The following is a 25,912-nucleotide window of genomic DNA, read 5'->3' on the forward strand; positions in this document are numbered from 1 at the left end:
TGAACTTTGGTTGGTTAAATACTTGGTAGTTTTTCTTATTTTTGGCACATCTGGTGGTTTTCTGCTCTACAGGTCCCTGGAGTAGGACGCTGTCCGCTGGTGGACAGCCACCGCTATGCTGCACAACAGCGCCACTCCCAGGAGCCCCACTGCAACTGCAAGAGCTGTAATGATACCTGCAGGAAACAACAGTTCATTTTTAGGCGTTTATACGTTTTTGTTAAAATAATGATTAAAAAAAAAAAAAGATTATGAAATAGATTAGCTGTTTCAGAAACAAAGTATTCATACTCCTTGATTTTTGTCACATCAAGCCAAAAATGTTTTTGTGTTTTCATATGAATTTTATGAAATGGACCAAAACAAAACATAATTATGAAGTGAAACAGCTCAAGCTGTCATCAAACTTCTGATCTTTAGGTGGTTTTTTGTTTTGTTTTTTATTATTCTGTTAAAAAGGAGGACAGAATTCAAACGAAGCTTATAGGTCTCTACAAAACACTTTAACTACATGATGAACTGAAAACAACGTATTTGTCTTTTGTAACCAAGTTTTAGCAAAAGGTAAAAACCAAGAGACTTAAACTGAAAATCCAAATCAGCTTTTATCCTTTCTTAAACTTGCAAACATTTTGAAACAAAGTGACCCAAATCCTGTAACTGGAAATAAATGTATTCAATCGAGCCCAAGAGAAACATATACCGGACTATAAGCCGCGACTTTTGTCTTACGTTTTTTGACCCTGCGGCTTATACAACAATGCGGCTTATTTATGAATTTGTTCTAACGGCCAGTAGGGGCGCTGGAGCAGAAAAGGTAAGCGTGAGACAGCTGGAATATATCTGTAGAGGAAGACTAATGTAACATCGTGCTTTGTGCATAAATAAAATTAGCTTGAACAGACCCTCATCATGGAGAATGCAAGAAGAAATGCATATGCAGCTTTCAAGTTAAAAGCAATCGAGCCGATAAAGAAGGAAACAGACAGTGAGGAAGAAGACTTCCATGGTTTCAGTGCACAGGAGGAAGAGGATGACGGCTCTCCGTGACTTTTAACCGTATGTTATTTAAACCAGCCCTGTTAGTGTTGTTTTGCTATATTGCTGCTGCTCAGAAAGAAAAGCTACAGCATATTATTAAAACTTTAAAAACACCTTCTGTGTACCATCTTTCTTTGTAAATATCTCATGTTTCAAGTAGGCACATGCGGCTTATACACCGGTGTGGCTTATGTATGTACAAAATGTGTTTCCTTTAAAATGTAGGGGGGTACGGCTTATAATCAGGTGCGCTCTATAGTCCGGAAATTATGGTACATTTGTTCTGTGTAGTAAAATATTGATGCAATCTGATTTTTAAACGTAATTACGGTAGAACCGTTTCCCCCTACCTGTGCTGGACCACCTGGTCCTGACGCCGCACTCGGCCTCCCAGTCATCCGGCATCACGTCGCGCACCAGCTCTGTGAAGGAGGCCAAAGGGCAGCGGCTCAGGCCGCCGCAGCCCGGCACACGGCTGGGGTAGGGCTCGGACGAGGATTCATTACGGTAATGCAGCTCCACTGAATAGGATCTGGGTGATTATTAGCATGAGCACAATAAGATGACACTTGTGGGAAGTGTTATGTAAATGGGCTTTTTGCATTCTGTGCTAATTTGCCCAAAGCGGCGCTGGACGGACGCCCGGCCTCCATCGGATTTTAAAAAGGAAAATATATTTGAATGGTTCATTCAACTAAAAAGAAGAATGCAATAACTCAAAGTGTGTGTGAGTGTGTATGTGTGTGCGCGTCTGACCTAGATACCGCGCTTGAATATGCAAATAGCAGAGTGCGTGGAGAACAGACTGGAAGGAAGTCATTACCCATCATCCTCCTGGTAGAACTCAAAGAGTTGACAGGCAGCGTAGGGAGGCAGTAGGCCGTCGTAGACGTCCAGCGCTGCCTGCAGGGTGATGAGTGTGGAGTCATGCTAGGATAAGTGCAAGCAGTGAGGACGTGAGGGGATGTGAAGCAGCGCTTCGCGACACAGATAGCCAGTTTATGAGACGCTGAACTTACAGCTGAGTACATAATGAATTTCAGCGCGCTGCCGCCGCTGCTGCTGCTGCGCTCAATGGCGTCGGAGAAATTCCTCAGGATGGCGTTTAGCAACACCCCTGGCAAATTAACACAGAGTCAACAGAGCAAATGCGTTTTCCGCAGACACCAACAGAATCCTCTTGACCCCGTTGAGCCGCTTCCTCCGGCCCATCAGCGTGCGACTCTTCCGCCGCGAGAGCCAACGCTGCACTTCGCTCGTTTGAGGCGAAAACAAAGAATGGGGCAGCAGCCACATAGGTTACACGGCTTCACACACACACACACAAACACACACAAACACACACACGCACGCACACACACACACACACACACACACCTTGTAATAGTTATCTCCGCACTGTGGTGCAGATAAAATCTAATTTCATCTTTACAGCACATTTCCGCAACACGGCAGTTCAAAGTGCTTTACGTCATTAAAAACAAAGTCACAGAAACACAGTCAACAACTGAAGCGTTTCATTTTAAGATCGTTACACATCAGATCATTGATTATTGCTTCATTGATTATGTTTCAAAACCAACTCTAACCAAGGGGAGTTTTAGTCTGGATTTAAATAAACTCAGTGTTTCGGCAGTTTTCTGAAAGTTTGTTCCAGATTTGTGGTGCACAGAAACTGAATGCTGTTTGGTTCTGGTTGTGATGTAGAGCAGAACCAGAAGAGCTGAGGGGTCTGGAAGGTTGATCCAGCAGCAGCAGAACTTTAAGTCGTTCAGTGATTTCTAAACTAACATCAGTATTTTAAAGTCTGTTCTCTCTGGACTGTAGAACTGGATGATGTTCTCTGTGTTCCTGGTTTTAGTCAGAACAGCAGCAGCAACGTTCTGGATCTGATTGATTTTTTTATTCAGACCTGAGAAGAAACTATTACAGTAATGAATGTGACTAAAGATAAATGCATGGAGGAGTTTCTGTAGATGTTTTTGTAACTGTCTTTATGTGGCTCTGAAAGTTCAGGTCAGAGGTCATCACAACTCCCAGGTTTTTAGTTGTAATAACTGAAGCTGTGCACTGACTCTAGATCGTTCCTCTTTAGGTCCAAAGATAATAACTTCAGTTTTGTTTCTGTTGAGCTGGAGAAAGTTTTGGCACATCCACACATTTATCTTTTCTAAGCATCTGTTCAGTGATTGGAGGATTCTGAGTCACCTGGTGACATCATAATGTACAGCTGTGTATGTTACCGCGTAGTTATGGTAATTAATCTTATTTCATGTTATAAACTGAGATAGTGGGAACATGTAAATATTAAATAAGAAGGATCCTAGGATTTAACCTTGGGGTTTCTGTCCACTTAAATTAGAAATTTGTATATAATCTTACTTACAGCCAGTACACTGTAAAACATTATAAGGTGTTTTAACTTGTATATGAAAGTTCACAAGAACAAGAAAATTGTTTTTTTCTTCAGTGTAGAGACAAGTTGTCTAAACATTGTTTTTTAAGTTCATTAATCTTGAATTGTGAGTTTTAACTTAATGCTGCAGTTTAAACCAAATAATTATTTCACAAAATGAAAGAAAAAAAAATTTCCTCACCCAGTTAAAGAGACACATTTCTCTATTATTTTACTCACAATATCAAGTTTAAATAACAACTTATTTTACTGTAGAATAATTTTATTCAAATCTCATGAACCAAATTTCTGATCTGCTGATGAATTTTATTGAACATCTGAATGAATTGAGCTCAGAAACATTCAGTGTGATCAGGACTTTATCCTGAAGCTTTGCAAACTGTCAGCTGCATTAAAATAAACATTTGCCTTAATAATGCCAGAGTCACATCAAAGTAACGCTCTTCATCTCAGGATACAAAAACACGCTGCTAAGCATTCTGGGAAATAGTTCCCACTCCTGTCTTTTTCTTCTTTCAGTTTTTTAAGTGTTAACCTAAAAACTTTAGTTTATTCAACTCTGGGAGGTTTGACAAAATGAATAAAAAGTCTAAAAAAAATGGAAAACTCGCCACATTTATTTAACTTACAGAGTAGAAGATAGTAGACAACTAAATGTGGCTCACCTAGTTTCAGTTTTACAGTGTAAAGTGAGTTCCCACCTCCAGAGAGCCGGGCCTTCTCTCTCCGCTTGTGACTCAGGATGCTGTATGTGACCTCGAAGGAAGCGATCCTCCGCAGCGTCTCCAGGACGTCCTGCGTGGCCCAGCGAGGGAGAGTCAAGTTATGGATCCTCTGTGCATGAAAAACTGCCATTAGTTACGTTACACCGACACGTGGACATGTAAAATAAAAATAAAAAGAGAAAGAAAAGGGGGCTAATTTGCTGCGTTACATTGTTTCTGTGATCCCGTCTATTTTTAGATTAGAGTAGGAAGATAACAGATGCTCATTTTGCTAGTGTGAGTGAGCGAGAGCAACCTGGCCCAGAAAGCTCCCATGTCAGAGTACTTTAATTACTAAATTTCCATATGTTCTCCATTTCAAGTCTGACTGGAAGTATGAACATTATCACTATCCATTAAGAGAAAACTATTTTCCCCTTATTTTATTATTTTCTGCTTCTGATCCCCAGCTAGAGGCAAGAAATGCTTAAGAAACTCTTAGAACTGCTTATTTTAATAGTTCAAACACTAAATATGCATTAATTCACAGAGTGAGAAACATCTTAGGACTAAAACATAAACTAACAGTAACAGTCTGCATTTGGAAAAACAGCCAATCAGTGCAAAGAAAAATAAATGATTGGCTCCTTATACTGAATTTTTGGAAAATTTTAGTTATGATCTATGAAAAAATATGATTTTATATATATAAATGTAATTATATATATATAGAATATAAATATGATATAACAGGTGATTTTTCTTGTAAATTTTTCTTGAATAAATTAAAGATAACTAAAGCATGAATACAGAGGGGTGTATAAAAGTATTCATTCAAACTGAATTTTTTTGTACTTTGGGACACAAAGCAGTGGATATTTGTTTCCATTTTTCATTTTCCCACAGCATGATGCTGCCACCACCGCTAAAATTTAGCTTGCCAGCTTTAGCCTGTATAATTTTTCTTCCACTTGACATTTACGCAGAAAATCCCGATGAAACAAACTGAAGTTTGTGGTTGAAATGGGGAAAAATGTGTTCGATTTAATTTAACTTTAATTTCGAAACCTTATAAAAAACCAACCTGACAGGTCAGAGTGTCGTGAACCCTCCAGATCTTTTTGCCAACCAGTCGGGACACGGGGTAACCGGTGTGGTTAGAAAGCCTCTCCACGAAGCCCTGCAGGTCAAACAGAAGAATTTAGATCAGGATTTTCTCCAGTCAAAATGACACATACACACATACACACACTTATATTTAGTTAGATGTTACTGAGTGTACTGCATCTTGTCTGCGCTTTTTTAAGCCATTATGTGGCTGCATGTCACGGTAACAGTAGCTGCATTTCCGTTACAAACGTTGTCAATATTCCGCTAATGTTGAAAAAACACAGTTTCACAATTTCAGTGTTTGAATTAAATAAGAAAAGTCAAAAGCCAGCTGCTTGAAACTTGAACACATTTGGATGTTTTGATATCAAATTGGGCTGCACAGTGGTGCAGTTGGTAGAGCTGTTGCCTTGCAGCAAGAAGGTCCTGGGTTCGATTCCCGGCCCGGGGTCTTTCTGCATGGAGTTTGCATGTTCTCCCTGTGCATGGTGGGTTCTCTCCGGGTTCTCCGGCTTCCTCCCACAGTCCAAAAACATGACTGTCAGGTTAATTGGTTTCTCTAAATTCTCCCTAGGTGTGAGTGTGTGTGTGAATGGTTGTGTGTCTCTGTGTTGCCCTGCGACAGACTGGCGACCTGTCAGGGTGACCCACCTCTCGCCCAGAACGTAGCTGGGGATTGGAACCAGCAACCCTCCTGACCCCGTTAGGGACAAAGGGTGAAAAGAAAATGGATGGATGGATGGTATCAAACACACAAACTGATTTTCAAATTTAACTGATGGTACTAAAACTCAACCAGGTGGAAAATGAATTGATTGAGCTGAAAAGTTGGGCCTATATTTTCCATAAATCAACAAAAGCCTCAAATTTATTTGCAGTTCTTTTTCTCTTCATCTAAATCTTAAATATGTCTCCAATTTTTACATAGTTGTTCAATTTCCCCCTTTGAGTCTTGACTTTGTTTACGTTTCTCTGACCTTTATTCATTGCTGTGAATCACTGTGTATGAAACGTGTTGGTTCTAAGATGAAAAACGGACAGTGTGAAACGTCTCCACCCGGTTCTTGCAGGTACAGCAGACGGTGTTCATATTTAACAGCAGCGGCCCCGGCCTGATCTCCAACACCTCCTTAGCAAGCAGCGCATGGGACTCGGTTTAATTAAAACTGTTTCATTGTAATTCCTTATCTAATTTAATCCAACCGTTAATTAGTGTCTCTGAGAATGTGAGAGAAATTGCACTGTGCAGCTTTTTGTAGGCACTGGAGTCACCGTGCCTGAGAAAATCAGCGAGAGGACACGATGCCTGGTGCATAACTAACACGTCCACTGGAAGTGCTGATTGTGTCGGCGGCGGCAGCGGCAGCCTCTGGGAACTGCAGCGATTTCACCAAAAAATGCGCAATTTTGTTTGCCAGTTTACATACCAAACAGGCGAAATTACAAAAATAGTGTTTAGCAGTAAATCCAGCAGGATTGTGTAAATCTGCTATGAAATTAATGAGCGATAAACAAGATTTCACAAGTTCACAGGGACATGGCTCCGGGAAAGAGCCGACGAAAACAGGAAGGAAAGGTGACGACCTTCTTGAGGTGGAACCAGACGACGTAAATAAGTTTTCTTCAGATAACCTGCTGCCTGCATATGAATCATTTCAATCCAGTTGCTTCATTTCTTTGCTGCAGGACAAAAAGAAAAAAACTTTCTGCTTTTAATGCCGAGGTTTGTGGCAGCTATTGATGCAATGCTAATGCTAACTTCTGTGTAACCAGAAGCAAAAATTAGAGATTCAGATTCATATTTGTTTGCAGCGGATGCTGAGGGTTTTAATTGGAAATTTAGCTCTCCACCCAGGGTGCTACTTCCTGCGGGGCGTCATGCATTCAGAAAACAAGTAAAGTTATGTCTGCTGCACCCCACGTAGGGTTTTTATTGATTATATGTGGATTTTATAAATGGGGGGAAAAGGAGCATCGCACTTTACCGCCTCATATCTGTATGTAGCCGTTAGCTAACGAGGCTAACGCTGGAGATCTCCAGCTTCACAGTGAAGTTGGCGCTAAATTAAAATCTGATTCTGGACTGAATTTGAGTGTTTTTAAAGACACATACTTAGCCGAGGTTTTAAAAGATAATTAGAGATTTGTGAAATCACACATTTTTCTTAATGATTCCGTAATATGAAAAATTTATGAACGTCTAAAATTTAGCATGAAATTTGGTCTGGAGAATTTGACCGAAGATGCTTGAAACTAATTTTCTGATTGGTGAATCATTTGATTCTAAAAACAAGTCAGTTTTTAAAATTGTTATTAAAATCTTGTGTTTTTTTTCTTGTTTTTTTTTATATATATATACTCAACCGTGCTTTACAAATGTATTCAAACTTCCTGACGTTTTCACACATTTATGCCCATTAAAACCATTAAATCTGAATCAAATATGTCAACATTTGTGGCACCAGACAGATGGATAAAAGGGGTTTTCCCAGGTGGAGTTTGTCATTTTTGGGGTCCATCCTACCTGGTGAGCCCGGAGGAACCTCTGGTAGGGGGCGCTCTCGAAGGTCTCCGTCATCAAAGCTCTGAACCTCGGACAGTCTTTGCCTGGAGACTTCAAAAGCTTCAACAACAGAGAATGAAAGCATTAAAAAGACAGACAAGTAAAGAAGCATTTACTTTAAGCTCTGCAATCTTCGGAGTATAAATACACCGTCGCTTTACACTGTAAAACAACAGGCCCTGGATGGCGTCAAGTTCAGCTGGAACTGTGGCAGCAGCATGAAGCCGGGGACCCCACTAAATTTATGCAGGGTTTGGGTACAGCTGTGCACGGCTGCTGGATGAAAAGGAAATATTTATTTGGCTCAGCAGCCCACCTTATCCTGGGCCCTGGGGACGGTGTGCACTGGAATGGGCCGCCACAGTAACTGGGGCATGATGGGAGGCGGGCGTCTGGTGGGGGGGAACATCCCAGCAAGGCAGGCCTGGGCGCTCATCAGAGTGCGGTCGTAGTCTGTGCTCCGGACATAAAGCTGGTGGAAACATGGAGGAAACACAGAGGAAATATGGAGGAAACACAAAGAAAACACGGAGGAAATATGGAGGAAACACAGAGGAAATATGGAGGAAACACGGAGGAAACATAGAGGAAACATGGAGGAAACACGGTGGAAACATGGAGGAAACACGGTGGAAACACGGAGGAAACACGGAGGAAACATAGAGGAAACATGGAGGAAACACGGAGGAAACACGGAGGAAACGTGGAGGAAACACGGAGGAAACACGGTGGAAACACGGAGGAAACACGGAGGAAACAAGGAGGAAACACGGAGGAAACATGGAGGAAACAAAGAGGAAACATGGAGGAAACACGGAGGAAACACGGAGGAAACACGGAGGAAACATAGAGGAAACATGGAGGAAACACGGAGGAAACGTGGAGGAAACACGGAGGAAACACGGTGGAAACACGGTGGAAACACGGAGGAAACACGGAGGAAACAAGGAGGAAACACGGAGGAAACACGGAGGAAACATAGAGGAAACATGGAGGAAACATGGAGGAAACACGGAGGAAACATGGAGGAAACAACCTCAGAAATATCAAGATTCATTTCCTAGAAAATAACTTGGAATTTTCTGATCTTGAAAAAGTCCCAAAAAAAAATTCTAGAAAAGAACTAGAAAATTTGAGATTGATCTCAGAAAGTTTCTACAGTCAAAAAGTCTGAAAGAATTGTAGAAAATATCTAAGATTAATCTATTTTCTTGCTAAATTTAAACTTTTTGAACTCAGAAAATTCCTGAGATTAATTTCTAAATTCACTGCTCCATTTCTTTCCATCTACAGATTCCCCAACACGCCGTTGCAGGATTCAGACACATTCTTGGGTTTCACATGATTTGGAAAAGGAAAAGTCTTTTTTTATAGCACATTACACCACAACTACAAGTTTTAAAGACGTCGATTGGATTATATTTCTATCATTGTCCAATAAAAACGTGAATTTCGATGCACAATCTCTGCCCTGCTGTATGTGGGTCAGCTGAGCCATCATCATTTTTCAAGCATTTGAAAAAATGCGGGAAGGAGGAAGGTGGGAGATCCGGCTGGCTGTGATCTCCTCTGACACCAGCCTTTGCTCGTCTCCCTCCCTCTGTCACTCTGTGTCAGTTTTTTGTACACAGTAAATCCCTCTGATAAGCTCAGATGTTTCTGTGACACCAAAAATCCTCCTTTTCCCCCTGTTTGGTGAAATGAAAGCAGACGTGGCAGCACAGGGGGAAAGCTCAGTACAAGCTGAGAGCGAATCGGAGGCAAATTACCAACGACAGGTACTGAGAAGAGTTGGTGTTTTCATATTAATTACATGTTAACTATAAACCAGGAGAAGGAGGAAGGGGAGAGTTTGGAGACAATACGAGGGAATGGAAGCAGAAATCATGCCCTGATGATGACAGTCTGCTGAGCCTGCAGCCTCACTCAACCCTACATCCTGCCAAGTGTATACAGTACAAACTGTGGCGCCCAGGGCTCCTTATCCCCCCGTTCAGCACACAACAAGGCCACGGCGGCGATACGACCACAATGTGTCATTCTCATTAAATTACTGCATGCAGCGCAGACGGCAAAGACATGCAAAACTTGTGGCATGTTGCAGCAGCAGCGTACATGGGAATCCAGATGTTAGAGCAGAGCTGGAAAAGAGATGTGAGGAATCACACAAACACACACACACACACACACACACACACACACACACACCTCTTTGCTGCTGTATTCCTCACTGAGTAAGTTTCCGTAGCGCCTGCGTAGAAATCTGCCCAGCTCAAAGTGCTGCTTCATGCCCAGCTGGAAGGGAAGCAGAGAACAGCAGGAAACATGGACCCTGAACGCCTCGTCAGGATCTCATGACAAATTCACAGTAAACACACCAAACCTTTTTGTACTTTTTCCTTTTACTTCAGTAATTTTATTATGAAGTATTTCTACTCTTGCTTGAGTAAGATTTCTGGATTTTCTTCCCACTGAATGAAAAGCAAAAATGTTTTACCCAAAGATCCACCAGACAGAAACACACCTGCTGTTTTTATTGACAGAAACTGATTTGCAAAACAATTTCTTTTGCCTGATTTTGTCACTTAATTTGCCACCTAACTTTATATTTTGGTCTGTCTCACGATGTAATTTTTAAATATTAATGATTGATCATTTAATCAGTTACTAGACATTTTAACCAAATCCTTTTTTCTCTTACTTTACTAATTTCTAATTTCTGCCTATTTTTTACTTTTACTCGAGTAGAAACATGTTGAAGTACAGCTACTCTTATTTGAGTACAATATTTTGTCTACTTCACAAAACTCTGCAAGAAAACTGGACTTAAATAAATGTGTGTTTCTGCAGGAGCGTGGAGCGAAACCTCTAAACATGAATGACCTTTGACCCCGAGGCCCTGATTTCTCAAACTGCCGTGATAAATCACTTCTTTAGCAAACAGAGTGAGTGATTTAACCTGAATTTAAATGCTGCTGATCTAAGAAAACATAAAAACCAACACATGTATCCCACTTTCATACATTTATTTGTCAACAATCTAAAATCTGTCATCTTTCTTCCCCCTTATTGTGTTTTTGTCACAATGAAAATATTGAATTTGTGGCTCAGGGAGTAAAAATCCTCCAAGGCACAGGAAATGATTTTATCATATTAGTTTGTTAGAAACAGTAAAACATTATAATCTGCAGTAAATTTTCATTAAATCTGTTCCAGTTGATCTGAAAGCCGTTCTGCAGTTTGGCGTCATTTAACTTTATATGGTGGGATTTAAATTTTAGCAGCTGTGTCACATTGAACTACCGAACATTAAACCGAGCATTTAAAAATAGAAAAAGACACGAAAACACAATGCATATTTCAGAAAGCATGCGAGAACAATAGCAGGTTTGTTAATGTTTAATCGTTTGTCTTTCTGCTCAGCTGAATCTGATCAACCTGACAGTGAAGTGGAGGTTCAGGTTAAAGAGAAAAACCTGTGAAATTTTAACTGTAAAATTACATTTTTAAGTGGCGACTCCGATCTTTGTGAACAGAGAAAACCGGCTTTGCTTCCCATCTGTTTAAGAAATGAAATATTTGTTGATTTTTCTTTAATTATTTTGTATTTGTGTTCCACTTCCTTACAGCTCATCAACCGTCTTTCTCTGTTAAATAGTCGTTTGATAATCTCAACTTTTACCTTGATTTAAGTTAAAAATGTAATGTTTTGAATAAGATACCAGAGGAAGTGAAGAGTGGCCAGTTTTCTGAAATGTCTTAACAAATCCGTCTGTTTGGTGATGCTTCCGGGGCGGATATTATGTATTTTCCAGGCACTTAGTGCTATTTTACAGCACAATCAAGTCATTTTGTTACTTTCTGTCGTTAGAAAAAATGCTGCATAGATCAAACTTAGAAGAAAATTGGCTTTGCAATTTGATGTCTTGAAAATGCCCTCTGTCTCTTTAAGAAGGTTGCCCTCTTTCCAACACTCTGCCTCAACACAACAATGTTTCTCCATTATGCCGTTAATAACTGTTCCTGGGAGTGTTGAACTGAGACGTAGATGGTATGAACCAGATGTTTGCTGATTGCTGCTGGCTAGTCTGAAGGAGTTGAGTGGGGGAGGCATGGAGCTCTGTGAGGCAACTAATATGATAACAAACAGTTAGCAAGTTATTGTTACTTATAATCAAATTGGAGGAAGTTGCAGCCAGCTGACAGTCAGAGTAATTAACCTATAATACTGGTTTGTTGCCTTCAAAGTGTTAAAACAACAAACAAAAACATATTTTATGCAACAAGCTTTTATGTGCAAATAAAAATACTTTTATGAAATGCATCAGAATCAGAAAAAAATAATTTGTCCCTGCATTGAGAGGTTCATATGTACAGCAGTCTAATTGATACAAAATAGACAAATAATTACTCCAATTTAAATATTAAAGAAAATATTATTAGAACATTTTATTGCTAATGTCCCAGATAAAATTATTGGATTACTAGATGTAATGTTGGCTCACCTTTGAATGATACCTTCTGCTCAAGGTTATCATTCTGTGAGAACCTGTTCTCTGGTTTGCTCCTGTTTTACCCTTCATGCTCCTACAAACTGGAAGTTTTAGCAGAAAGAAACAACATGTACCTCGGTGAGCTGTCCGAAGCCCTGAGCCCAGACTTCCTCCCCATGTGGATCCCTGGGGTATGACTCAATAGGCGATCGATCGCCGTGTCGGAACACCTTAAAAGTCAGAACAGATTATATTGCATGAACTCAGGCGCCGTGCTGCTGCTCCTGCGCTCATCACGCCCTCTAGCTAAAGGAGTAACTCTGTGAGACAGAAAGTGGTGATTAGGAACAGATCAGGCCGGATTTAAGGAGCAGGCAGACGAGTCATAGTGTTACCAACCTGCACACTGTAAAACATTAGAACCTGGTTTAACTTCAAAATGAAAGTCCACCTGCTGCCTTGAAAATGAAATTTAAGTTAATTAAGAAAATTATTTTGGTTTTAACTCAGAAATTAAAGTTCATGAAGTTGATTTAACAGCAAGAGACAAGTTGTCTAAACATTGTTTTTTTTTAAGTTAATTAATCTTGAATCTTGAACTTAATTTAAACCTAATTAAATCCCAATATGCAATAAAATCTAAATTGATTTCTCTATTATTTTACTCACAGTATCAAATTAAAATAACAACTTATTTTACTGTGGAATAAATTAAATTTAAAATATGAATTAAACTTAAAAAGTAGAAGATTGTAACTAAATGCGGCTCAAATGTTTTACAGTGTAGACTGTGAGGAGGGATTTAATCCTGAGTTATATTTCACTGGATTATGAAAACATTTGATTCACTCCTGATCACACCAAACACACATTAACTTACTTTTTAAACTGCCTATAGACCCCAAACAAAAAGAACCTGTAGTTTTAACACTGCAAAAATACAAATTTTAAGTTTTTTTAGTTTCTTTTCAAGTCAAAATATTTTAGTACACTTGATTTAAGATAAAACTAACCTTTCCACTAGATAAGGAGGCTTGTTTTAAGTAAATAATTCCTTGATATTTATCAAAAAGTTCTAGTTCCATTGGCGCTGTTACCTGGCAACCCCAGTCAAGCTCCGCCCGTCGCCTAGCAACCCAGGTCTAGTTCCACTGGCAGATTATTACACTTAAAAAATGGGGAAATTTTTGTTTTAAGTAAATTTATCTGCCAGTGGAACTGGTACTTTTTCATCAATATAAAGGAACTGTTGGATTAAAACAAGCTCCTTTATCTGCAGGTTAATTCAGTCTTATTTTAAGTATAAGAAGATATTTGCAATAGAAACAAAACTAAAAATACTTGGTAAGACTTGGTGTTTTTCAAATGAGTACAAATTTGCTCATTTAAGAGCCATAAAAATAATAATTTTAAACGTTGCAACCGAATGTAAAAAAAAAAAAAAAAAAAAAAGCTGTACTGCGTACAGTAATATTACGTATGAGTTAAATATAACCTCACAGGTTCTGGTGTGAATTCGTTAGAAACATGGATGATTTACAGTAATACTGAGTGGTTTCTGCAGCCGGCTGTCCCATCACACCATTCCTGCTTTTGTCAGTTCACCTTCATGTCCTACATGGCTTTGCTTTTACTGGGGAAGTGGTGGAGAAGTGGGACGCAGGTATTTTATTTACTGGACATGCTTTTCATGTCCAGGCGCTTGTTTCTCAGTTGGTGTCTTACAGCCTAACCTCTCATGGAGTTTATCTTTCGCTCACACTGTTTCTACACACCTGGAGTGTTTCCTGTCGTCTCTTGGAAAAATATTTTGTTAATTTTGTTATTAATTTAAACTATGCTTTATAAAACAACCTAAAATATGTCTCTCTATACTTCTACAGGAAGATAAGAAGTTATTTTTCAGATAATTTGAATATTCCAAGAACAACATAATTTTGTGAATTAAAATTAAAAACATTATTTTAAAATCTGTCCACTGCTTGAAAAGGATACATGACTGTTTTTGTGCGTAGTGCCTCCTTAAGTAATTCAACAGTGTGCTGAAGTGTTACATAAAGAGGTTTATGAACAAAGCCGCAGTGTCTGGGAGAGATATGCTTGCTGCTGTCTGAGGCTAGGCTCAAAGTAATCCTTTGTGATAAAAGTGTAAATAAAATAATACTCACTGGGCAGAAAACGGCAGCGTAATCAGCAACAATGCAAATCAAAGCAGGCTGTCAGATTATGTTAAAATCATGGCGTTTAACAAACAATTGTTATCAGTAGCACTATGCAAACATCTTGTATGTGATGTATTACAGGAGAAAAAAAGAGAACGTATGTCATGACTGAGGATTTCAGTGGTTTCACTTACAGCAACAACAAACTTGAGCTGCTGGGACTCGGTCAAGCAGATGCAGCAGAGGAGGTAGAAACATCCCAGCGTCGTCCACATCATGCCGACACACAAAACGCTGCTTCGTCTGAAAAACCCCCGCCTGAATTTAAGAGGAAATGTTACAGAATCATAATGGGACTAATTCCCAAAACATGATTTGAATTCCCATCGGTGTTTACCTTAAACACACATGTTGCTGTTTTAGTCAAATTCTTGACCAAGCAGTTTCTGTGCATCCCACATCTTCTGCAGACTTTGTTTAAGCTCTTGTTTTGTTGAAGGTAAGCAGAACTTTTATAGTCCTCCTACCTGACCTCATCTTTCTGTCCCTCCTTCACACTGTAAAACATTTCAGCCACATTTAGTTGTGCCTACTATCTTTTACTCTTTAAATCAAATACATTTAGTGAGTCTTAGATTTTGTGCCTAATTGGGTGAGTTTGTAAAAGATAGTAAGTTGTGTTAACTTTTTATTAAGAGTTGAATAAACTGGAGTTTTTAGTTTAGCATTTAACAAAATACTGGAAGAAGAACTGAAAGTGGGAACTATTTCCCAGAATGCTTAGCGGCGTGTTTTTGTATCCTGAGATGAAGAGCGTTACTTTGATGTGACTCTGGTGTTATTAAGGCAAATGTTTATTTTAATGCAGCTGACAGTTTGCAAAGCTTGAGGATAATGTCCTGATCACACTGAATGTTTCTGAGCTCAATTCATTCAGATGTTCAATAAAATTCATCATCAGATCAGAAATTTGGTTCATGGGATTTGAAACAAGAATTAAATTTATTCTACACTAAAATAAGTTATTTTAACTTGATATTTTGACTAAAATAATAAAGAAATCAGGTCAGATTTTATTGCATATTGTGATTTAATTATTTGGTTTAAACTGCAGCATTAAGTTAAAACTCACAATTCAAGATTAATGAACTAAAAAAACAATGTTTAGACAACTTGTCTCATGTTGTTAAATCAACTTCATGAACTTTTATTTCTGAGTTAAAACCAAAACATTTTTCTTGTTGACTTAAATTGCATTTTCAGATGTTTTACAGTGTGCGTCCTCTGTGTCCAGGACCTAAAACGCAACTTTGACAGATTTAAGTCGGACTTGGATCTTCAGGGAGCGAGTGTTTAGTCCCTAAAGGCAAAGTCACATGTTGTCAATCTGTGTTTACGCCTCGGTGACAAAGAAATGAGCAAAATGCTGATGTATGCACCTGACTTCACCAATTGTGTTCTGGTGAGTAGAAACACACATGAAGGTCTGACCACAAACACTCATTAAAGCCGACCGTCATCTGCTGCCGGTTCGCCCAAAATGACAGGGCCGCTGGTGTTTTCCCTTACTTAGCACGCCTTTAAGTATGTGTTGGTGTCAAAGCAGCTTTGTGGGATATAGAATGAGATTACTGAGCGTGAGCTGTGTTGATGTCATGTTTTACAGGCAGAACCAAGTCATTTAGAAAATATGGGTCAATAGACGGCCTGTGGGCCGACAATAGGAAACATTTTATTTTAAAAAACTTGAAAGTGAAACAAAATATGAGCTAGCTTCTATGATGGTGGATCTTTTTCCGCTTAGCTTTATCAAAAACTATTTGTGGAGCTCAACTTAGGCAGAAGGAGTTTGTATTAAAAGAAAAAACAACCTGAAGTCAGAACTTAGTAAGAATATTAGCCGATACCCTTGATAGCTCAATGCTAACTCGACTTGCTAACGACACAAGAAGTTAGCTTGCATTTTCCGGGCACATAGTGCCATTTTATAGCACAATCATGTAGTTATAATTATTTTAACAATATTATAGATATGAAGCTTGTTAGAATGTATTCTTTGTATTTATTTCATTTAGACATTTATTGTTTTATGCTGCTTTTTGGAAGGTGGTTACCATCGCAACCAGTAACTGACAGCTCCGCCCCCTTTTTCTGTTGGTGCTTGTGTTAGGATCAGCTCTGTGTTTTCTTTACAAATATTGTATTTTTACATATAAATTAGACAAATTTAGTAATATACAGTGTTTTATGAGTAATTTTGCTATGTTTTGCAAACATTTTTGACTGCTGGAAACGAAGATTTGCATCATGGATGTGTACTGTTGTTTTTATTTCAGCCCAGAATCTCTTAGGAATGTTTCTGACACCTTGTTGAGTCCTTGTCGCGATGAATTAAAATAGATCTGAAAGCGAAGGCGGGTCCAAACAGGAAATGGCCAAGTTGTGTTTCATTTTAAAGTGGGTCTTTACTGTACAGCTCTCACAATGTCCATCTGGTTGACTATTTTTCTCTCTGTCGCAGCAGTGCACAGTAATCCCCTTGCTGGCAAGTGCACACAGAAACGTGGAGGGCGACACTGGTTAGCCTTGCAAAGCCGAACACCGGTACCACTGGGTCAGTGAGTCCACCTGCACCCATCCAGGAGGCGACATACAGGCTCACACCAGCCGCAGATCCCCATATGGTACATGAAGACACACACCCCTTATCATAGCATAGACGCAAAAGGAAAAAAAATATATCTACATACACATAAGTTCACTGAAGGGTCACAGAACGAGTGTGTTCCCGTTTCCAGAGAACAAACTCAACCCAAAATCACATCCGTCTTTCTCCTTCCTGTCCCTCAAGCGGCTGTTGTGTTTATGTTTGTTTTTGATCATGGATTAAATAATTGTAGTCATTTCAAGACGGTTGTCATGGCGACCCAGAGGTTGATGCATGTTGACAGAGAGACTGCAAAGCGGGAGATAAGATGTGGGCAGAGGTGTGTGTGTGTGTGTGTGTGTGTGTGTGTGTGTGTGTGTTGTGTTGAACTGTCATCAGACGTGAATGCTGAGGGGGGAGGGAGGTGTGAGGGGTGCTATTTTAGTCTGGGTGTTGTCATGGAAACTGCAGCCTCACTACAAATGGAGACATCCAGAAATGGATTGGTTCAAATGGATTTGAAACATGGCACAATGTTGTCTCAGTCGAAACCCACACACACACACACACACACACACACACACATAAACATCCCTCCAAGCATGACAACTGTGGCGTCTTCTTCATCGCAGGGACAGAATATCAATGCGAGGGCGCCCTTTATGTGGGGGCAGAGCAAGAAAAAGAAGAAGAAGTGGCGCCCATTGGAAGCTGTCTTCCCTCCCTCCATCTTTTCTCTTCCTCCATCCACCTTCACCTCTGTTTTTCTACCATCCTTCCTCTCTGCTGCTATTTCCCCCTCTCCAGTGCTGTGAAGGACAGAGGTATTCCCACATTTCTCCGCTGCTATAGCAACACTGCAGCAAGAACAGGAAAGAGAGGACGCAGCCAGGCAGGGAGGAGGAGGAGGAGCAGGGGGAGGATGGAGACGTGGTGGAGGTTGTGGTGAGAAGGTGGGGATGGAGGAAGGAGAACGGGTTGGGCTGGGGGAGATGGAGGCAGCCTAAGAAGAGGAGATGTGTGAGCAACGCTAAGGCTAATGGTAGCAGCAGTGTTAGTGAAACCCCCTTCCTCTTTGCACCAGGCAAGGCGCAAACTCACATGTCACACACGCTCTCCTCGCAACACTTTCCAGTGAGGAAGAGAACCGTTCCTTCTCTACAGAACATGCAGCTTCACTCATTTCCTGAGCATCATAAGTGGAAAGGACACAGATGAGACTCCTCCTACCGGGCGCATCTCTGCAGAAATGGGCAGTTTGGAGCTGAATGGCGACCTTCTTATTTTGCAGTGATTCAATCAGCCTAAGCCGCCGCAATGAGTCCAATGGCCCACAGGACGCAGATAAATCAGCGCAGAATGCACTCGGAGACCATTGAGGAGACCAGAGCTGTTTCATATTGATGTCATCATCCTCTTCTGTCAGGACCCAACACAATCTCATTATCTCCTCATATATATCGTAAGCCATTAGAAGAAAGCTGTTTCCCTCAACATCGAAGGATGCAAAGCAGGCCATAAAAGTCATGTGCTCTGCAAGGAGCCCTCATGTCCTCTTCTCTCCGACTTTCTGCATATTTGTTGAGCTTAACAAGCTGTGCAAACACCAGATTCAGTCTGTAGTGAAAGGTTTTATCATCATAAAGCGGACATAGAAGGAGACTTAACACCTTTCGTTTTTATAAGTTTTCTGCTGCCTGTCAATTGGCAGTAAGGCCTCTTGGCAGGAATATCAGCTCTTTATGTCAATATATTCATGCAGGATGGGACCAAAAAGGAAACCAACCTGCCGAAAGGGAAGAACTGCCTGCACACAGGATGTTTTTTATCTGAATTAATTTATTCTACTTTATTTTGTTTATTTCATTCATTTACACATAAATATGTTCACAAACAAAAGTTTGGAATAAAAATGAAAGATTCTTGAGAAGAGGGACAAAATAGGTCCTATGGATAAAGCAAAAAATTTGAATAAAATATACACAAAATATAATTTTTTTAAATATCTGACTAAACTAACCTGGAACCATGTGAGCACAACAATGTATGTTTTCCTGGTGTTTGCTTAATATTATTTTAAACTTTGTAGTAGGTGGATGGATGGTGTTTGTAAAATCCCTTGTCCTGGAGCAGAACTCAATACAAAATAATAGACAATTAAACAATTAAAGGAATACTAAGATAATTAATTATGACAATTACGTATAAGTATTCAAATAAATAATTATAAATGTACAAATAAATTGAATTAAAAATCGTTTATATATATTTTACAACTCAATTGAAATTTGTCCCAAGTTTTTGTCAACACCGTCAGACATAAAAAGAATGTAAAAAAATAATAATCAGGCGTTATTGGAGGACATCAGAACCTCTGAGGACCCCATGACGTCTTCCTTTCTCTTCCTTTGCTAACAGGGCTAGGCAGCGCTAGTTAGCTTATGTTATTCTTTAGTTTGTTTTTTTTTTGTTTTTTTTTTAATTGATAATAAAGGTGTTTACAAATAAGCAAAATTAACAACACAAATGGGTAATAAAATAGAAAAGACAGTAATGCCAGGGTGTTACATATCAAGCACAAACAAATCGAAAAGCAAATAAATAAATGAAAAATTAACTCAGAAAGATATTAAAGTAAGAGCACAAATCCATTGTCTTAATGGCTTTTCTATTTTTTGAATATTCGAGAGATCTAACATATTGTTTGAATTCCTCTCTAAAGGCTGCAAAGCAAGGTTTCTGATTTGAAAATTTAGACTTATGTATATGATATTTGGCGATGAATAAAATTAGATTGATAATATAAAAATGTTTAGTTTTATTAGTGGGATAAGAGAAGAATCCAAACAACACATTTATATAGTTAAGAGAAAAGCCATCAAGAATTGTTTGGGAAATAAATGTACAAATATCTTGCCAGAAAATATATGAGAAATTACACGACCAGAATAAATGACAGAGATTTTCATACTGGAGTTGTCATAATGAACAGTTTGCGTCAATGTCTTTTTTGTATAGTTGCAGTAAAAATTTACAGGTATAAATACGATGGATCATCTTAAAAGATACTTCTTTGATCTTATTAATAATCAAATATTTAGATGGAAGACACCAGATTTTTTCCCAGTCCAGGTTGGAGGCAAAGTTATTCCAATAAGAGAAAACATTTGGAGCAGAGACAATGTCCTTCTGGAATAAGGCACGTATATCACGGTTGTTCTTTCGTTTTATAGTAGAAAAACAGATTTGACCAACATTAGTGTTAGCAGGGTCCAGACCCGGTGGAGTCAGAACAGAAGTTCTAGAAGATTTAAAAAGCATTATGACACCAGACGGGATGGCATCAAAAACAAGAGCATATTCTTTAGGAGGGATGGGGAGACCAAACTTTTTTAGAAGTTCAGAATATGACATTAAGACGCCATCAGGACTGAAAAGCTGCTGAACTAAAATGATTCCACGTTCAAACCAATTTTCCAAGAACAAAGATTTATGTTTGTACAGAATGTCTCCATTGTTCCAAATATGATATCGATGGGGCGAAAAATTGTGTTTGTAAATTAGAGACCAGGAAAGAAGCATTTGTTTGTGGAAATTAGATAACTTTATAGGGAGTTTTCCAATGTTGTAGTTGCAAAGAAGAATAAAATTAAGGCCACCAAGTTTTGAAAATAAATAGTTTGGTATAAAATTCCAGATTGAAGATGAATTTTTAAGAAACTGTTTAATCCAATTTATTTTGAATGTGTTGTTTAAGGTAGAAAAATCAAGAAAATTGAGGCCACCAAGTTCCAATGAGTTCATTAAAACTGATTTCCTGATATAATGAATTCTATTTTTCCATACAAATCTGTAAAGCATTTTATCAATGATGTCAGATGTTTGTTTATTTACAGAAAGAGACAAAGCTGGATAAGTTAAACGGGAGATGCCTTCTGCTTTTGCTAATAAAATTCTTCCTTGAATTGATAAATCTCTTTGGAGCCAAGAATTGAGTTTCTTTTGTACATTTTCTATAATAGGGTTAAAATTCAGAGCATTTCTAGAGATTTGATCTTTGTTGATCTTTATGCCGAGATAGGTGACAGAGTCTTTTACAGGAATATTATAAATGGAGGATGCGTTACAATTTTTAAGGGCTAAAAGTTCACATTCCGCTTTATTCCTAAATTGCTCATCACAACCATGGTGTGTCACCATAACTGATAATTTACAAACCTTTGATGAAATATCGTCAACTAAATGCTTAATTTTAGTAAACTGTAAAGGTTTCGTGGACCTGATGAGCTACAATATGGCCTCCTTTTATAACGTCATATAAATTGAGGTAGTTTGGCATTTTGTCAACTCCGTCAGTGTTTTTAACTGACAGTGTGACTCTTTCAGTGATAGTGTTGACAAATATCACTTAAATGTGCAGTTAATTCATTTTATTGTATTTTACATGTATGGCATTACTTCACATGTATCAAGTCTTTCTTTTTACTCACTACTTTGTCACCACCTTCAGTTCTGTCAACTCCGTTAGATGGACTTTATGTTGTTTTTTTTTGTTTTAAATAATATTTCTTTTGTTTCTTGAGAAGCATTTGTCTATAAAACTGAGTAAAAATATCACTAATAGGATTATTAAAAAATAATTTAATATTTATTTTTGTCAGATGGTGATGAGAAAGTTCTGGGTCAGGTCCATTAAAAATTTAATTTTCAAAAAAATGTTGCAACTGGGTGGGAGCCTGCACCTTAGCATCTTTACATTTCCAAAACATTATTTGTCATATTTGTATACATAAGCTTGAGGAATAATTACACAAAAATTGAGAAATTTTATACCCATTTTGTTCCTCTTCTCAGGAATCACTGAAATAAGTAGTGTGAGGAAAAAAGTCTACAGATAGTTTCATTTGTGTTTCTGTTCTGTGAGCCTTTCTTTGTTCCATCTTAGCTTTTTTCTTGTGTTAGTTTATATATTCTCTTAATTTATCGTTTAGGTCTGGTTCAGATTTTTCCCTTCAGTTTTCTCTGTTTCCCTCAGCCTGTCACTCTGCTCCCTTCCTCAGCTGCACCAACTCACCTGTGATTAGCTCTTCTGGTTCTCATCTCATTCTTCACTCCCTTGTGCAGTTGCATTTATGTTTTATTCTTTGTTTCTTTTTTATTGAAGACTTTGCTGTCCAGTCCTACTCAAACTGAATGGGACATTGCGGAAAGGTTCTTTGTGGTGCTTTTGGTCAGCAGTGGTTCTGACCTTGGGATTCCCGTTGGAGGCCATTTTTGCTCAGTCTCTTTCTTATTGCTGAATCATGAAAACTGACCTGAGGCAAGGGAGGTCTGTAGCTTTCAATGTTGTTCTGTGTCCTTTTATGAGCCACTGGTTGAGTTCTGGATGTCCTCCTGCAGTCGTTTTGGTGCTTTAGTCTTCATTTGTGGATAATGGCTTCATTCACTGCCGTACCAAAGGCTTGGAAATGGTTGTTTGTCATCTGTACTTGAATATCTTTATTTTGGGTTATGAGTGTTTTTGAGATCTTCGTGATGTCAGATTCTGCTTAAGTGATTTCCGGCAGTAAGTTCCTTGTGACTTGAAGAATAAATGTGGGTAGTCAGAGAATTTTTGAATTAACAAAGAGGAAAAACCAAATGGTTTTTATCAAACCATTTGGGTTTTTTCCTTAATAAAACCTAATTTGAAAACAATGTTTTCTCGGGATTAAGAAAAAGTTTTTGATGATCTGAAACTTTAAAGTATGACAGATAAATTAACACTTTTCACTGTATTTCACTATATGTCATACTTTGACTGTTGACCCTTTGCGTGTGACGTCATTCTCTCCAAAACCCCGCCCACTTCGCCATGACTGACTCCTTCAGAGCCAGTCTAAAAACAGGCATCTGTTGTATCAATTCTATTTAGTTGATTTCACTTTAAAAATGGTCACAGATGCTGCGTGGTCGGCTGCACAAACAGACAAGGACGAAAATCCAACTTGTCACTTTATTTTAGAACTTTTAATGAGGAAAGATACGGCAGCGATGGATATCAGCTGTGAATAATAACGACTGGCAGCCCTCGGTGAAATCCCATAACATTTTCACAAGGTAAGAAGATTAACATCCATATACTTTATAAGTATGCATGACTAGAACCATATCAAATATTGCGTTATGGAGAAGGTACTGTCTACCATTAGTAACCATGAAGACAATGCCGCACCGTGATGTAGCCTAGCATGTATGCAAAAAACCTGGTTAACCTCTCCTCTTTTGTGCGTCTTCATGTTGCTCCGGTGAAAAAGGAATCGCTGTTTTCTGACATAGTAATATAAATCATGTGGTGTGAATTCAGACAAAGTCAGTAATTTGATTAACATGTCAGGAGAGAGGAGGTATGGGTCGCTTTCTAAGCTAGCTGTTTACAACTTTTGTAAATCCCGCCGTCTATGAGCCCCGACCAGGTGTGTTACGTTCAGAGACAAATTAGCTTGACTGGAACAAGTAGAAACCATGAATAAACTGACAAAAACAACTTGGAAAACAATTTCAGAGCTGCAAAGGGTCAGTAACGTGGACTCTATCTCAGCCGCATTCCCAGACAGGACCCCATCAGATCCAAGCAAACTTTTTCTGGTTTCATTATCTTCTTTTAAACTTTGCATTGACTCATGACTTAGCAGCTCATGTATAAAAACAATTTCTTCAGACCTGTTTAGCAGGAAGGTATCGTGAATATGTTTTCTTCTGCTGACACAAATTATAAAAGGTGCATAATCTGTTCACTCTTTTAATACTGAAGACATACGCAGGTAAATTTGTTTACCTCTGTGCTCATCCGGCATGCATTTCTGTGTTTGGAGCAAGTCGTCAAGCTGAACTGCAGCTTCATATTTCGTCCCTATAACGACTCATGCCAGAGCTGAAGCTATGATTGCCACTGAGGCATCCAGAAGATAAGTGGGGTAAAAGTCTCTGCATAATTCATGGCGCCATTAAAAGCAAAAAGTGCCACAACATTTACCAGGCAAAAGTAAAAACATTACCTCCCATCTGCTGTTATGGTAAATCGATACTCAAGTAAGTGTAATAATCTAATAAAAACATGAGCGCAGAGCCTGAAGAGTGCGATGTGTGTAGGAGGGGATGCACTGGGGAACAATTTGCTGCATACCTCCTTGCGGTAAATACATGCTGTCTGTTTGTTATGTTGGCTGGAAAGAAAATATTAATAGGAAACTAATTACTTTAAATAACTTCCACTACTTTAGGCGAAACACTTTCTCTCTATATCTGAGAGCCATACTTCCTTTGGCAGTTATAAAACTAACTCCTCCCACTAATTGTTACTTTCAGTGGCAGGTTTTCATTTGGAGTCCACATCAGACGAGGTGTTTTAGCCTTAATAAATAAATTCAGCAAAAAAAGCCGTCCTTTCTAATAGGTTTTCAAACTTTCACATAGTAACTTTAGACCAGGGGTGTCCAAAATGCGGCCTGGGGGCGATTTTTGGCCCTTGGGTTACTTTGTGTGGACTCCAACTGCAATTCGAAAATGGTACAAATTTGGTCAATTGATGCAAATGGATACTTTTAAATTGTAATTTTATTACAATGGGAAGTATAAAGTACAACACAAAGTGTTTGTCTATTTACAGCCAAGTTTCAGCAAAAGGTAAAACTGTGTTTATTCAGAGACTTGATGCCGCTTTTATTCAACTTAATAAACATGACTACATATAGAAAATGTTTTGAAAGAAAGCGACCTAAATCCTGTTCTTATTACTGAAAATATTTATTTATTTTAAAACAGCGAACGTGGGCGTGGCGTGGTGGCGTAGGGGATAGTGCGACCCACTTTTGGAGACCTTGAGTCCTCGACGCGGCCGTCGCGGGTTCAATTCCCGGACCCATCGACATTCTTCCTCTCCTTCCCCCTTTCCTGACATGAGTTTTTGGTGGAAATTCATAATAAAAACAATAAAATAATATATTTAGCTACTTTATTTGCTTGATTTTAGTTTTTTTTGTTCCTTTTAGAAATTGTGGAGTAGTACTTTACTACTTTAGTATCAAAAAGTATTTAGTACTACTTTACTTTTGATATCGGAGCAAGACGTAGAGAAACTCCTGGTAATTTACAAATGTAGAACAAACTTAGAAAGTACCATCTACTTAAAAACCCAGAACAAGAATCAACATCTGGAACCAACATTTAGTTTTATCAGAACAAGAATCCAGAGAAACACCTACTAGTTTATAAATTATGGACTGCTAGTTCTTATTAAACATGGGACTCCATGTGTAGTTTTATACTTTTACCTTTTTGTCTTTCTTTTGGTTTTGTTTGTATTTCATATAATTCATGTAAAGCACTTTGAACTGCCTGGTTCCTGAAAATGTGCTATATAAATGAATTACTCTACGTAGCTGTAATCAATCTGATGGTCTACGTTTAAATTAGCAAATATTCCTCGTAAAAATTAAATGAATCTTATTTTCAGTCAACAAAACATTTATGTTCTGGTTTGTGTTTTTCTCACACAAGATCCCAAAAAAATACCCTGAAATTTGAAGTCGTGATGGTATAAAATGTTTAAAAGTTCAAGGCATGGCTTTTGGAAGGAAAACCCTTTAAGTTTTATTTAAAAAAAAAGAGACAAGAATTATGGATATCAATAATTCACCAACATAGTAAGATACTGTCTATCTCCCAGAAATAAAACCCAGCTGGATCGCTGTTGTTTTTGCCGTAAACTCTCCATGCCAGTGAGCATTTCTGTGGG

General features: G+C 38.6%; 1 protein-coding gene across 2 annotated transcripts; it reads right to left on the bottom strand.

The window, feature by feature from the left end:
- Nucleotides 1-28: 28 nt before the first annotated feature.
- Nucleotides 29-17,345, bottom strand: LOC122823616 (testicular acid phosphatase homolog). 2 transcript variants are annotated; one of them, XM_044103433.1, is made up of 13 exons: nt 17,240-17,345; nt 14,887-15,046; nt 14,684-14,807; nt 12,462-12,557; nt 10,043-10,129; nt 8,151-8,306; nt 7,796-7,894; nt 5,246-5,341; nt 4,123-4,291; nt 2,061-2,158; nt 1,865-1,971; nt 1,392-1,573; nt 29-176 (listed from the first exon to the last, which is right to left on the bottom strand). In XM_044103433.1, exons 3-13 carry the CDS (start codon nt 14,765-14,767, stop codon nt 67-69), a joined length of 1,284 nt encoding a protein of 427 aa, XP_043959368.1. In that variant the 5' UTR covers nt 14,768-14,807; nt 14,887-15,046; nt 17,240-17,345; the 3' UTR covers nt 29-66. The 2 variants fall into 2 exon arrangements, with proteins under 2 accessions (XP_043959368.1, XP_043959369.1); XM_044103434.1 differs by having other exon boundaries at nt 4,159-4,291; nt 17,240-17,344.
- Between the last annotated feature and the right edge of the window lie 8,567 nt (nt 17,346-25,912).

The sequence above is a fragment of the Gambusia affinis genome, linkage group LG20 (genome assembly GCF_019740435.1).
Source record: "Gambusia affinis linkage group LG20, SWU_Gaff_1.0, whole genome shotgun sequence".
Taxonomy (NCBI): domain Eukaryota; kingdom Metazoa; phylum Chordata; class Actinopteri; order Cyprinodontiformes; family Poeciliidae; genus Gambusia; species Gambusia affinis.

What these genes read in the sequence shown, in the direction of transcription:
- LOC122823616 (XM_044103433.1), bottom strand. Translation starts at nt 14,767, where the DNA reads ATGATGTGGACGACGCTGGGATGTTTCTACCTCCTCTGCTGCATCTGC. An exon ending in AATTCATTATGTACTCAGCT is followed by an intron (nt 1,972 to 2,060) that starts GTAAGTTCAGCG and finishes CACTTATCCTAG; the next exon opens with CATGACTCCACACTCATCAC. An exon ending in TTCTACCAGGAGGATGATGG is followed by an intron (nt 1,574 to 1,864) that starts GTAATGACTTCC and finishes ATAATCACCCAG; the next exon opens with ATCCTATTCAGTGGAGCTGC.